A 15892-nucleotide genomic window follows, 5' to 3' on the forward strand; every position below is an offset into this window, starting at 1 on the left:
AATGTCCTACTTTTCCTCTAAGATTAAGTTTGGGTTACTGATTTAATCACTTTGAAAAATCCAATGTGAAGTAGAGAACAGTCACTTGGTGAATTCAGACAATTCAAAACAAAGCAATCCACTTGTCTATCAATATACCTGAGCAATTCAGACAAATGTTAAGTTTGGAGGGTTTCCATCTGAATTATCTGGATAGCTGTGTAGACCTCACTGCATATTTCAAGAGGATTTATCTCTGACCTGAAAACGCCAATTTATTTTTGTATGGTGCTACCTGGAAAATTAAAAATCAAGTTTACTAAGCTCCCCACACTTCTCGAAAGAGTTTGTGTTTTTTTCACAAACCATTCAATAATCAATAAGAATATTAATTAAACATCTAGAATTGCATGAGTTATAATATTAAGCTCGAGGAAGAAGACTTAGATAATTTCAGACTTTGACCCTGTCCCTCAGAAGACTTGGAATCTAAACAAGGGAGGAAATGTATTTCAGTGTCTGTCTCCCCTGTAGACAGTGAACTCCTTGTGGGAAAATATTGTGTCTACTAAAGGTGTTGCATTATACTTACCCAAGTGCTTAGAACAATGCTCTGCATACAGGAAGCATTCAATAAATACCATTGATTGATTTATTTAAAGACACAGATGGAAAAAAGGTAAAACCAGGACCAACAGTAAAAGATTATTTTTCATGGCTCATCATCTCACCATTCCTCTCTGAGCCACCCTGTCTAAATGCAACAGTGTTTCCAATATTTTCTATGTTGAAAAGACAGAACTTGTTCCTAGGGGAGGTGAGGGAGAAGAGAACAACCAGCATGGTCCAGATGGGCATGAGCATGGGCTTGGGCTTGAGGGTCTGAAGGACCTGGGGTCTAAGCTGGCTCCACCAGTTGTCTGCTGTGTGATTTTGGGCATGTTGATTCACTTCTCTGTGTCTTAGGTATTTCAGATGTAAAATGGGGATTAAGACTATGAGCCCCTTGTGGAACATGGACTGTGTCCAACCTGATTAGCTGGTATCTACCCCAGCGCATAGTACAGTGCCTGGCACACAGCAAGCACTTAACAAATACCATTAAAAAAAAAGAAATTTGGTGTCTCGCTGAAGAGAGGCAGGGCCCTGGACTGCCCCTATGAACCCAGTAATTTTGGTAATGGGGGAGTGCCAAGCCCCTTGTGGAAAAGCAATTTGAAAGGCAAAATATCACTGTGATGCAACTCGATTTCTCAAATAAATCTGAACCTGGCTTATGTTGCTCTATTGCCCAATGTAAATATAGTAGTTCTCATAGATTCCAATTATAGTAATCACATAGTGCCAGAGCATCAAGGAACCCACCTATTAACATCTCAGTCTCAGCAAAGAATAAACTGCAAAGTAGCAGGCATCCATTGAATGACATGATTCTCTTCTCATGGAACAAATCTGCACGAGAAGCAGTGTGCCTAGTGGAAAGAGCCCATGCCTGGGAGTCAGAGGACCTGAGTTCCAATCCTCCATCAATCCCTACTATGTGAACTTGAACAAGTCACTTAACTTTTCTGGGCCTCTGTTGTCTCATTCATAAAATGGGGATTAAGACTGTGAACCCTATGTGGAACAGGGACTAACAGGGACTGTGTCCAACACGACTATCTTGTATCTATCCCAGCGCTTAATACAGTGTATAGCAGGTAGTAACCACATAACAAATACTATATTTTAAAAAAATATGTCCTAAGGAGAAACATAGGTTTATGACGGAGAAACAGGCAAGAAAGAAGGACGTGGTGATGGTGATGCAAATGATCAGTTTCACCGGACAAATCCAGGCTTAGATGTGACAAATAATGATTTTGAACCAGAAAAATGACTTTTGTCGCTTCAGAAATCAGGAAAATTCCCGAAGGTTAGACTCAGTTTCATGGCTGACAACTTCTTCAGGAGAGCAAGAGTGGAAAGAGGAGGAGGATTTTAGCAGATAAGCAAGCAGATTGGGTTTTGAGAATAGCAAGGACGTTTAGAAGAACTAACATGTCAAAAAGATGATGGACATTTTAAGCCCGATTTAAAAATTCTGGGTTCTTTTCAACACTGCTTAAGAGGAGTCGGGACTTGTCGGAGCCCTGGGTTGAGGGAACCTAAATGTCCAGCCCAAAAAGTTGTGCAGGTGCATACAACAGCTGGATACCCCCACAGCTGAAAATCCACTGGACCCCTTCCCTTCCCACAGTATCTATGTTCAAGGTCATGAACGGAAATACACATTTTTATTTTAAAACTAATTACCAAAATTCCATGAGCAAACCAGAAAAGTGTCATTTGTCACATTCTAGAATAATGACCCCATCCTATCTCGTTGTAACTTCCCAATTCAGACTTCCACCAGGAATCAACCCCTCCATCGCAAAATCACAATAGTCTACAGGCAGAAGAACTACCGACAATGATTTCTCATCCATCTCAACCCAAATCCAACCTTACAGATGCACAAGGTGAAAGGCAGTTTTACCTGGAAAACATCGGTCCCATTTCAGGTGAGACCAGATAAGCCTAAATCTCTCAGAAACTGTCCTTTTGAAGATGTCCCAGGAAGTCATTCCTGGGTCAAAACATTTGATGAAAGGATTGGACCATTCATTCATTCAATCGTATTTATTGAGCATTTACTGTGTGCACAGCACTGCACTAAGCTCTTGGGAAGTACAAATTGGCAACAGATAGAGGCGGTCCTTACCCAACAACGGGCTCACAGTCTAGAAAGGGGAGACAGACAAGAAAACAGAACAAGTAGACAGGTGTCAATACCATCAGGATAAATAAAATGATGTCTATATACACCTCATTGATAAAATAGAGTAATAAATATGTACAAATAAAATAGAGTAATAAATATGTACAAGCATATACAAATACTGTGGGGAGGGGGTGGGGGGAGGGAAGGGGGGCATTGGGCAGAGGAGGAGGAGGAGATGAAAAAAGAGCATAGAACCCACATGACGGGTAACACATCTTGCCCTGGCATATTTGTTCCAAATCCATTCAAACATTGGCAAAGGTTAAGCCAAACCAGTTTCACTTGGAACCATCAGTTTCATTTGGATTCACCATTCCATGGAAAGGTTTCAAAGCCACGGCCTTTTTACCAGTTCAGGAAACCATTATTTGTGTTTAGTTTTGAATCTGTTAACTGACCATTCCTTTTTAACGGTAAAGTTAAAAACTTTAACGCAGAGCACCAAAAGGCGAACCAATTCCTCACTCTGTTCCCGACCTGAATCTCCCTCCCGTTTAAAATACTCCAAGATACACGTCTTCCCATCTTCAAAATCTTGCTAATAACTCCCCAGGAAGCACTTTTCGGCTCCATAATTTTCGCATGGCATTTTTCACCTCTGTGGTCCTCAAAGTGTAGATCAAAGGGTTAAACAAGGGAGTAACGATCGTATAAAAGACTGACACCAATTTATCCACAGAGAAGGTGGTTTGGGGCCGGACGTATATGAATATACAGGGACCAAAGAATAAGGTGACCACAAGAATGTGGGAGCTGCAGGTGGACGGGGCTTTACATCTTCCTTCAGCCCCTTTGGACCTCAGATAGTACAAGATGACCACATAGGATGCCATAAGCACAACAAAACCCGAGGTACAGATGGCCCCACTGTTGGAAACGAACAGCAGGTTCGCCAAGTGAGTGTCGGAGCAGGCGAGTTTCATCAAAAGTTGCACATCACATAAATAATGATCGATCACATTGGGACCACAGAATGGTAGGCTCAGGGTGAGGAAAAGCTGGGCAGAAGAATGCAAGAAAGACACTACCCAGGCTAAGCCCACCAGAAAGCCACACAGATACTGATTCATGATGGTGGTATAGAGGAGGGGCTTACAGATGGCCACGTAGTGGTCATAGGCCATCAGAATGAGGACCAGGATTTCCATGCAGCCGAAGAAATGGAGTGCAAAGAGTTGGGTCATGCAGCCCCCAGAAGTTATGGTCTTCTTATCTGAGAGAGAGTCTACAATCAATTTGGGGGCCGTGGTAGAGGAGAAACAGGCATCTGAAAATGACAAATAGGCCAGGAAATAGTACATAGGTGATTCAAGAGTTGGGCTAGTCTTGATGGTCAACACAGTGAGGAAGTTTCCAAACAGTGTAGCCAAGTAAAATATCAAGAAGACAGCAAAGATGACGTTCTGCTTCTCTGGAACCTGGGTCAGTCCCAACAGTACAAATTCTGTAACACTGTTTGGGATAGCCATGAGTTCGCTATCCACGGAGCACCTCTGGGTGAAAACTGGTGTTCCTACAAAAATAAGAAAGAAATTCGCATGAGCGCTACCTTGGGGCTGAGGCAGGATCTTATTCCAAGGAACAGGGACTGGTTCTCCTCTATCCTGGGGAGATGGTGAACTAGTAGAGAATAGCATGGTCATGACTTTGTAAAGTGAAAGTTTCTCCTTGAGAATATTTATATTTTCATTCCAATCTGACGTTCTCATTGAACAGTGTTTGGAGATCCCCTAAACTTAGCAGTGTGGCTGAGAAGCAGCGTGGCTCAGTGGAAAGAGCACGGGCTTGGGGATTGGAGGTCATGGGTTCAAATCCCGGCTCTGCCACTTGTCAGCTGTGTGACTTTGGGCAAATCACTTAATTTCTCTGTGCCTCAGTTCCCTCATCTGTAAAATGGGGATTAAGATTGTGAACCCCACGTGGGACAACCTGATCACCTTGTATCCTCCCCAGCGCTTAGAACATTGCTTTGCATATAGTAAGCACTTAACAGATGCCATCGTTATTATATTATTATTAGCATGAGATAGAAATCTAGTTGTAGAAATGACTAGATCTGCAGGCCAGGGGGACAATCTGTTGTACACCTGTAGATCTGTTTCTTGGAAAATTGGTTCATGTTCTTCTCTCAGTTCACATTGTTGTTGAGATATTATTCATGTACCCCATTTTAATTTATGACTATTGAGCATTGTTAGAGCATGTGCCTGGGCGTCAGAAGGACCTGGGGGTCTAATCCCAGTTCTGCCACTTGTGTGCTGTGTGACTTTGGTCAAGTCATTTAATTTCTCTGTGCCTCAGTTACTTCGTCCATAAACTGGGTATTAAACTATGAGCCCCATGTGGGACATGGGCCGTATCCAATATAATTAGCTTGTATCTACACCAGCACTTAGTACAGTGCCTGACATTTAGTAAGCACTTAAATATCATTTTTAAAAGCAGTAGGAAGGTTCTAACCCTGGCTTCACCACATATCTGCTAGGTGACCTTGGGCAAGTCATTTAACTTATCTTTACCTCATGTCCCTTATCTGTAAAATGAGGAGCTAATACCGTTTCTCTCTCTTACTTAGACTGTGAGCCTCATGTGGGACCTGATAAGCTTATATTTACCTCAGCACTTAGTACACTGCTTAGCACACAGATATAACTCCAATTGTTATTACTATTATTATCATTATTGTTAAGGCAGAAGAATGGATGAAGTGAATGACCTGCAGAGATTTTTCATATTTTGATTCTATAATTCTATAACTTAGTCTTCAGATACTCAATATAACTACTGCACACATTTTGATGTATTTGATTTTGTAAAATTATAAAATTATCTGAATTGGTATTTCCCCACCCATTCTGCTTGAAACTTCTCTCAATTTCCCAGATTGCCATTCATCACCTAAACAACTGTTTACAGTACCTGTACTGAAAGAGCCAGAAAAATAACAGAAAGAGGAGAGCTTATCAAAACTGAGTTCAGAAAGAGTTTCAAATGTGCTCTACAGATAAAATGAAAAGAAACAAAAAATAGCCTGGAAAACTGACTTAAGGAAATAGGATTAGATGAGACATATGCCTTATCTAGAAGTCTGTTTCCATTATTAACACCAAAGGATGCTTAGAAAAATAGTGTCAAGATTGCCTTCCTTGGCATCCATCATTATGGTTACATTTCCCTCTAATAACACATCACGGATCTATTGTCTATTGCTACAATCAATCAGTAGAACTTTATTTATTGAGTAGTTACTCTGTACAGAGCCCATACCAAGCACTTGGGAAAGTGCAATCGAGTTAGTAGACACAATCTCTGCCCTCAAGGAGTTTGCCATCTATTTATGGAGACAGACACTACAATAAATTACAAGTAGGGGGAAACAAACCTCTGAGAGTCACATACTGAGAGTTTCCAGTACTCTACCAATCTCGATTATTCATTCACTCATTCAATCATATTTATTGAGCACTAACTGTGTGCAGAGTACTGTAATAAGCTCTTGGGAAGTATAAGTCGGCAACATAGAGAGACAATTCCTACCCAACAACGGGCTCGCAGTCTAGAAGGGGGAGACAGACAACAAAACAAAACATGAAGACTGGTGTCAACAACGATAGAATAAATAGAATTATAACTATATGCACATCATTAACAAAATAAACAGAATAGTAAATATGTACAAGTAAAATAAATAGAGTAGTAAATCTGTACAAATATATACAAGTGCTGTGGGGAGGAGAAGGAGCCTGCTTTTGGGTAGGGATCGTCTCTATATGTTGCCAACTTGTACCTCCCAAGCGCTTAGTACAGTGTTCTGCACACAGTAAGCGCTCAATAAATACGATGGAATGAAGGAGGTAGGGCAGAGGGGGGATGGGAAGGAGGAGAGGAAAAAGGGGGCTCAGTCTGGGAAGGCCTCCTGGAGGAGGTGAGCTCTCAGTAGGGCTTTGAAGGGAGGAAGAAAGCTAGCTTGGCAGATGTGTGGAAGGAGGGCATTCCAGGTTAGGGGAAGGATGTGGGCTGGGGGTCGATGGCGGGACAGGTGAGAACGGGGCACAGTGAGGAGGTTAGCGGCAGAGGGGAGGAGGCAGCAGGCTGGGCTGTAGGAGGAGAGAAGGGAGGTGAGGTAAGAGAGGGCAAGGTGAGGGAGAGCTTTGAAGCCAAGAGTGAAGAGTTTTTGCTCGATTCATAGGTTGACAGGCCACCACTGGAGATTTTTGAGGAGGGGAGTGACATGCCCAGAGCATTTCTGTACAAAGACAATCCGGGCAGCAGAGTGAAGTGTAGACTCAAGGGGGGAGAGAAAGGAGGATGGGAGATCAGAGAGGAGGCTGATGCAGTAATCCAGTCGGGATAGGATGAGAGATTGAACCAGCAAGGTAACAGTTTGGATGGAGAGGAAAGGGCGGATCTTGGCGATCTTGTGGAGGTGAGACCGGCAGGTTTTTGTGATGGATTGGCTGTGCGGGTGAATGAGAGAGCAGAGTTGAGGATGACACCAGGGTTGCGGGCTTGTGAGATGGGAAGGATGGTAGTGCCGTCTACAGTGAGGGGAAAGTCAGGGATAGGACAGGGTTTGGGTGGGAAGATAAGGAGTTCAGTCTTGGACGTATTGAGTTTTAGATGGCGAGGAAACATCCAGATGGAGATGTCCCAAAGGCAGGAGGAGACACGAGCCTGGATGGAGGGAGAGAGAGCAGGGGCAGAGATGTGGATTTGGGTGTCATCAGCCTAGAGATGATAGTTGAAGCCGTGGGAGCAAATGAGTTCACCAAGGGAGTGAGTGTAGATAGGGAACAGAAGGGGACCAAGAACTGACCCTTGAGGAACTCTGACCCTTAAGGAACCCCTATGGGAGGGACTATGGGAGGGAGAGTCAAGCAGAGGCATATCTATTCCATTTATAGTTCATACAGTGGCTAGCGAGTTGAAGGCAATCTGCTACAAGTCAAAGCTCACCTGTGCTGAGCAGCAGCAGCATGGTAGAGAGTTGAGGGCAAAGACCCAGATTTACTGCACAGAAGGAGGCAATGTTAAACCGCTTCCATATTTTTACCAAGAAAACTCTATGGATACACTACCAGAACAACTGCAGGTGGAGGTGGGGCATTCTGGGAGAGACGTGCCCATGGCATTGTTATGGGTCGTATACAACTCGACAGCATAAGATGAAAACAACAACAGCGGGAAGCAACACAGTTTGAAGACATGCATGTGATTAGCAGATACATAAGGAGGAATATCCAAGTGCTTGGGTAAATGTGGATGTGTTGATGTAGCTGTTGGTGGAGACATAGGTTGGAGAGGTGAGAGATTTGTCAGGGAAGGCCTCCTGTAGGAGAGATTTCAGATGTTTGAAGATGGGAAGAACAGTGACCTGCCATATGTGAAGGGGGAGTGAGTTCTAGCCAAGAGGGTGATTATTAGCAAGAAATCAACAGTGAGAAGCATGCGCCATCTTGATCCTTCTTGAACTTTCAAATACCCTGACTTTCCCTCTAATAATAGTGATGACATTTGTTAAGCGCTTATTATGTGTCAAACACTGTTCTAAGCGATAGAATAGATAGAAGTTAATCAGATCAGACACAGTCCCTGTTTCACATGGAGCTCAGAGTCTAAGTATGCGGGAGGATGGGTTTGAATCCCCATATTATAGATGAGGAAACTGAGACACAGAAAGTTAAGTGAATTGCCCGAGGTCACATAGGTAATTGGTAGAGCTGAAATTAGAACCTAGGTCCTCTGTCTCCCAGAACTGTGATCTTTCCACTAGGTCACATTGCTTCTCTGCTTCTCTAATAATGAGTAAGGTATCACCCATAATTTTCCCAGAATTTTCTGATTGCTTTTGGTACTTTCTGCCTTCACAACTTCCTTTAGTAACAAATTCCATATCCTTACAACTTCTCTGTGCAGTTTCTGTTTTAAGAGCAACTGATCATGCCTAAAATATTCTTCCACTGTTTCAATGACACTGTGCTCTCTACAGTTTAAAACCTCTGAATTATACAAAATGGGATCAGCAGTTATAGTTAAGAGTTCCAAATCTTACCTTGGACTCTGTCCTCACCAGTCTCCTTGCATTAATAACTGATCCAAGAAACATCCAGCAGTCAACAAATGATAATTCAGGATGGTTTCCCAATTCTCGGTGTGAAATGATAGAAGAAAAGAAAATTTCTGCTCTGAGAAGCAGTATGGCCTAAAGGAAAGAGCTCAGGCCTGGGAGCCAAAAGGGACCTGGGTTTTAATTTTGACTTCACCAATTACCAGTTCTGTGACTTTGGGCAAGTCACATAACTTCCTTGTACCTCAGTTTCAATTAGTCAAATGTATTATTTCATTCATTCATTCATTCATTCATATTATTGAGCACTTACTATGTGCAGAGCACTGTACTAAGCACTTGGAAAATATAAATGAGCAATAAAGTACAATATAGCAAGCACTGTAATAAGCACATGGGAGAGTACAAGAGAATTAGCAGACACATTACTTGTCCATAACAAGCTCATCTATAAAATGGAAATTAAATACCTGTTCTCCCTCCTATGTAGACTATCAGAGCCTCATGTGGGATTGGTACTTTGCCTGACTTGATTATTTTATACCTATCCGAGTGCTTAATACAGTGCTTGGCATATAGAAAGTTCTTAACAAATACCACAGTTATTATTGTTATTCTTATTGGTGATGGTGGCAAAAAGCCCTCTCAATAACTAGTCCTTTGCCACCTTCCTCAAACACAGTCCTCCACTTTGTACGTTTAAAGGCAAAGTTCTGTTCTTTGTATTCCACTGGATATTTAAAGTCATCCCTTGAATGTTCAGAAATGTGTGTGTCTCTCTGTCAGCCTCTAGGGGCTAGAGATTTCCCCAGGCAAAAGAGATTGCCAAGGAAGTCCAATAATTTATTTTCATTTGGTCAAATTCTATGGGTCAGAACAGAAGAGGGTGCAGCTATGTTTTCCAATTCTTTTCTTGGAGCTTCAAAGAGAAAATAAGAGCATGAAACTTCAAAGAGAAAGCTAAGAGAAAGAGAAATAGCAGTTTTCTCCACTCAAAGTCCTCACAGTAGCTAACTCCCCTGTTTTCCTTAATGCCTGTGTCCCATCCTCAATCTCTATATTCCATCCACCTTTGAATTTCCTGAATATTAATAGCCATTCATCAAAAACTTGGGATCACAGAGGTCTCCTTGTGAGTTTCCCAAGGACTTAGACAGGAGACTGTCCAAAACAGCACAGGATCTCATTTTACCTTGACTACATCACATTCCAGAGAAATAATTTTGTGCTCTGTTCTGTCAGTTGGAGACATTTTTTCAGCCAACTCAGGGTACAAAGCACTACCTTGGGCATAAAAGGGGAAGTGCAACTGCCAGGCTGGGCTGAATTGGGGTCAGCAGTAATCGGTCGAACAATGGTATTTATTGAGTGTTTACTACATGCAAAAGCACTGTTCTAAGAGCTTGAAAGAGCACAATATAATTAGCAGAAATAGTCCCTGCCCATACTAAACTTACATTCTAGAGGGAGAGACAAGGTCCCCATCTTCTGGGGCCCCTGAAATTGATTCCCTTTCAACAGTTTTTGTCACTGAATGTTACGTTCTTCAAAAATGTTCATCAAATTATTTAAAGTGCTTTTAAATCAAATCACACTAAAAAAATAAACTTTGCCACATTAGATTTCAGATGTTAAATTACTCAATAGTTTTCTTTAAATTATTTCCCAAAGGTCCCTATGTCTTTTTCCTGCTTTAAACCAGGCCTCCAAAGCAAGCACATGTACACATGACAGTTACAGGCAAATCAACTTGTGAAGAAAACCCAGTTTTACATTGAAGAAGATGACTGTACTCCAGGGGCTTTTAATTTGAACCATGACCACCTCAGCCCCCACAAGACTAAGTAAGCTGAGTATCTATGGATTTGACCAGTCCTCCCAAACTTCCTAAATTCAAAGCCAACCACAACCCTTCTGGCCATCAGAAAAGTCAAGAGTCTACACACGTGGTCTGTTTAAGCACAGGTTAAGGGGGACTTGAGCACACTTTTATTATCTGAAACTTGCTCAGTAAATCATTGGCATTTATTGAGCACTTGCAGAGTGTAGAGCACTGTATTAAGCCCTTGAACACTGTACTAAGCATTCACACCACTGCTATGGCCTGAAACTCTTTTCCTCCCCTTTGAAATGTACCAGTCCACTAATCCCTCTTTCATTTCATCTTCTCCAGGAATCCTACCCCAAGTAAGGATCTATCCAAGTTCTTCCATCCCAAAGCTCCTTATTGAGAGCTTATTGTGTACAGAACACTATACTAAGCACTTGGGAGAACATAAGTCAACACGTAATGCATATATCAATATACAGATTGGTGGTATACATTGATCTATACACACTGCTGATGTATTCAACTACATATTAACCTCTCATTTTATACTCTTGCCATTATCAACTGCATCCTGGTTCTTCTTTCTGCTCTAACTATTGGAAAATATCTGTGTCCTCCCAAATCCCCCATTACATGTATATGCTCCTTGGGGCAGGGAACGTTTGATCTTTTGTATAGTTCTCTGCACACAGTAGGATCTCAATAAATACTATTGACTGATTGATCGACTGATTGATTGAGCCACCCAGTTCTCTTAAAAACTGTAGCTGCAGTTAAGCTAATAATGGATACCTACAGAAATGCTGAGTTTATAGAAACTCAAACTGATTAGCAGAACGTTCACCAGAGCTGACGAAAAGCATGCCTCTGATAAGTCACAACTTGGCCTCTCACATGGGTGTGGGGGGAGAGAGAAACTCTCCACACTTAAATCATTACCAAAAGCTTTAAAGCACTCATTCACCTGGTCCTCTCCTACCTCACCTCGTTGTTCTTCTACTATCAATCAGTGAATCAATCAATTGTATTTATTGAGCGCTTACTGTGTGCAGAGCACTATACTAAGCGCTTGGGAAGTACAAGTTGGCAACATATAGAGACAGTCCCTACCCAACAGTGGGCTCACAGCCTAAAAGGGGGAGACAGAGAACAAAACCAAACATACTAACAAAATAAAATATATAGAATAGATATGTACAAGTAAAATAAATAAATGAATAAATAAATAGAGTAATAAATATGTACAAACATATATACATATATACAGGTGCTGTGGGGAAGAGAAGGAGGTAAGATGGGGGGATGGAGAGGGGGACGAGGGGGAGAGGAAGGAAGGGGCCCAGTCTCAGGAAGGGGCTACATCCCCACCCACACACTTAGCCCCTCAAATGCCAACCTACTCACTGAATTTAGATTTCATCTATCTCATGGCCGACCTCTCGCCCAAATCCTGCCTCTGGCCTGGAACACCCTCCCACTTAATATCCGACAGACAATTACTCTCCCCACCTTCAAACACTTATTGTAGGTAAATCTCTTCCAAGAGGCCTTCTTTGACTAAGACCTCCTTTCCTCTCTCCCACTCCCTTCTGGGTCACCTTGACTTGCTCCTTTCATCCATCCCTGTTTCCATCCCTACAACACTTATGCACTTATCTGTAAAATTTATTTATATTAATGTCTGTCTCCCCCTCTACACTGCGAGCTCCTTGTGGACAGGTAATGTGTCTGTTTAATTGTTGTATTTTACTCTCCTGTGCGCTTAGTACAGTGTTCAGCACACGATAAATGCTCAATAAATATGAATGACTGATTCAGAAGGGAGAGAGGCACACACAGATGAATTTCTCCTGAGGGCCTTGATAAGGTCCCAGATTCCTGGAGCTCAAGATGGAGTTAAGCCTTTGATGGGTTGTGAAGAGAGACTCTCAGACCCTGTGTAAGACACACATTCATTCATTCATTCAATCATATTTATTGAGCACTTGTGTGCAGAGCACTGTAATAAGCAATTGGAAGTACAGAGCGCCTGACCATAAGCACCAGAGCTAAATCAAGATCGAAACTCAACATGGAACCCAGCATCGACCTTCCTGAGCCTTGGGAAAATAGCCCACACCTCCCAGACTGGGGCCATTACAGTGGTGGCCCTGACCTACTTTCGTCCAACAGACTACTGACCCACTTCCCACAACTAATCTGTCCTTAACTCACCCTGCCCCCACAGTCTTCCTCTCTACTATTCCCTCTCAGATATTTTTAATTGTATTTCTTAAATGCTTATTAAATATCAGGTAATATACTAAGTGCTGAGGTAGATAGAAGATAATCAGGTTGGACACTGCCCATGTCCCATGTAGATCTCACACTCTAGATCCTTGAAACTGGGACACAGAGAGGTTAGGCGACTTGCCCATGGTCATACAGTAGACACGTGGCAGAGCCAGGATTAGAACATGGATTCTCTGACTCCCAAGCCTATGCTTTTTCGACTAGGCCACCCTGTTTCTCAAAGTTTTATCAGCAACTTCAAAGTCTTTCTTGCTTCACCGGAGATTGAGAACACATCTTTCTTTCTGACTGGTCGCTTCACTTGTGGCAACCCTAAGATAAGCTTACTCTACAGGATCTCCATGGAGGAGTGGAGCAAGACGAGAACAAGCATACCATGCATCCCACCATGGAGGGACACATCTTCCCCCCAGCAGGACCTCTCCCATTAGTGTCAGCGCTAATTTTTCTGACATGGAGATGGCTTTGCTTTTTCTGTCTTGAAATTGTTAAATAAGATGGAGAAATCCAGTCTTACTTTGAAGACCATCTTGCCAAAATCAGCTTGTCTGGTCATTTTACTTCAGGCCTGGTAGAGCTACACTCATTCATTGTTCGTTTAGTCACAACTAGAAAGGGTCTCGGTAACACTTTGCTCTCCCATGCTTCTAGCATCCAAATCCTGTGGACTGACTCAAATCCTCCCAAGCACCCCAGACCCCAAAATCACGACACAGTTCTTTGATTGTCTTAGCTCTACTGAGCCACGTAATTCTTAATATGAGCAAGCATTCCACTGAATCTTCAAGCCACTCACTCATGTCTCTGGTTCCCACAATAGCATGAGATTAGGATTCAGAAGTGGGTCCTGCAAGATGAGTTTGACTGTGAGACCCATGAGGTTCACAGACTGATTCTAACTGGATTATCTTGTATCTACTCCAGTGCTTAGTACATTGTTTGGCATTGACAAATACTACAATTTTTATTACTATTTCTGTTGTTGTTTTAAGAGAGTCCACACCTTGAAAAACATATTCCAAGTAGTAGAGAAGGAGAATTGAACAGCCCAGTCCTTGCCCTTTGCCCAATGCCAAAAGCTCCACACTTTGAACAATGCTTGGCACATAGTAACTGCTTAACTAGTTCCATAATTATTATTTGAAGGCCCTAGAAGCAGAATTCCTTGCTCCCCAAGCCCTAACACCCTCCCTCCCCAGCCTCCCTCATCCCCTACCCCTCACACACTGCCAGGGAAAGCCCAGGGGATGATTAACAAATTCTAAGCTTAATCAAGGTCACTTTCCTGGAACAGCAGACCTTGATTTGATAGAATGGTGAACAGGGAGACGATTCTGATCATGAAGTCTAACTAGAGATAAAACCAAACCTAGAATCACTATTATTCACCCTGGGGTTCGCTCATCAGTAATTCATTAAAAAATGGAATGGAGTTTTGCAAGATCAGGAATCTTTTTAACTTCAAACCATTTTTCTTAATGGTGGAGAAATATGGGATGGTTTTATGCTGTTCAAATCACAGAGCTAGAAGGAACCTTAAGTTCTCTGCTTACTGAACATATTAAGCACTCAATAAATACGACTGAATGAATGAATGAATGCCCTTTTGTGTAATCCCCGCCCTTTCCTGACAAAACTATCCAAAACAGATGAGTGTCTAGCAAACCCTAGGAGGGAAATATATTGTCCAGTCTTGGAAATTCAGTCTCTTTCCCTCTCCTTTCCCCTCTTTTCTCAGCTAACTTAAGTGATATGCTGTGAGCCCGCTGTTGGGTAGGGACCGTCTCTATATGTTGCCAACTTGTACTTGCCAAGTACTTAGTACAGTGCTCTTCACACAGTAATCACTCAATAAATACGATTGAATGAATGAATGAATATACTGGTAGTAGCAGGTTGATATTTTTGTGGGGTCTGAGGGGCTAGTTGGAGGAGGAGTTATGGTATTTGTTAAGTCCTTACTATATGCCAGGCACTGTATCTACCCTGTAGCTTCCCTAAGGTAGATACAAACTCATCAGGTTAGACACAGTCCATGTCCCACAAGGGGCTCACAGTCTTTATCCACATTTTACAAATGAGTTTACTGAGACACGTAGAAGTTAAGTAACTTGCCCAAGGTCATCATTTACGAATGAGCTTCTGGCCTTGGGGAGATTTTCAATGGGTTTTATTTGTAGGCTATTTCAAATAATTGTAAAAAAAAATACCCAAATGCCAAAGACTGGGGAACAGACCTGGCTAACTGGGAAATGCACTGTATTAAGCACTTGGGAAAGTAAAAAAGAAGCACGAGACTAAACCTCAACCCTCAGGAAAGCTTCCAATCAAAGGGAGCAGAGAGACACAAGTTTATTTACAGTTAGGAGGAGAAAGGGAATCGAAAGATAGATAGGATAAGCAAGTGCCAAAATAGTACAGTCCACAAAACTATGTCCATATTTGCTATGAATTGCTGCAAATAAAAAAAAAATACTGTAGTTTGTGGTTGGGAGGTTATGACCCGATGCAAGACATGCCCTTGGAGAACTCGTGATTTTCCTCAGTGTCACTAATGGACTCAACATATTTGGTAGAAAACAAACCAGCAACTTCTTAATTTGGAGGAAAAAAACGAAACAACCCAATGAAGGAAGGTTGGACTTTCTTCTCTATTACCATTTTATTGCCTTTGCACTTCACTGTAGGTACTGAATAAGATCCCATTTCTAAACAACTCAGGGTGTGTATTGCAGTTTTCCTTGAGTCCTCTGGTGGAATCTTCACCGAGGGATCAAACAATCAATCAATCAATCAATCAATCGTATTTATTGAGCGCTTACTATGTGCAGAGCACTGTACTAAGCGCTTGGGAAGTACAAATTGGCAACACATAGAGACAGTCCCTACCCAACAGTGGGCTCACAGTCTAAAAGGGGGA

At 42.1% G+C, this 15892-nt stretch overlaps 1 protein-coding gene across 1 annotated transcript; it reads right to left on the bottom strand.

The window, feature by feature from the left end:
• Positions 1-3309: 3309 nt before the first annotated feature.
• On the bottom strand, positions 3310-4284 carry LOC119922570 (olfactory receptor 4C11-like). Its single transcript, XM_038742323.1, has one exon. The coding sequence runs from the start codon at positions 4249-4251 to the stop codon at positions 3310-3312; it is 942 nt and encodes a 313-aa protein (XP_038598251.1). The 5' UTR covers positions 4252-4284.
• Positions 4285-15892: the final 11608 nt, after the last annotated feature.

The sequence above is a fragment of the Tachyglossus aculeatus genome, unplaced genomic scaffold (genome assembly GCF_015852505.1).
Source record: "Tachyglossus aculeatus isolate mTacAcu1 unplaced genomic scaffold, mTacAcu1.pri scaffold_108_arrow_ctg1, whole genome shotgun sequence".
Taxonomy (NCBI): domain Eukaryota; kingdom Metazoa; phylum Chordata; class Mammalia; order Monotremata; family Tachyglossidae; genus Tachyglossus; species Tachyglossus aculeatus.

Coding starts and splice junctions, on each gene's coding strand:
- LOC119922570 (XM_038742323.1), bottom strand. CDS start 4,251: ATGGCTATCCCAAACAGTGTTACAGAATTTGTACTGTTGGGACTGACC.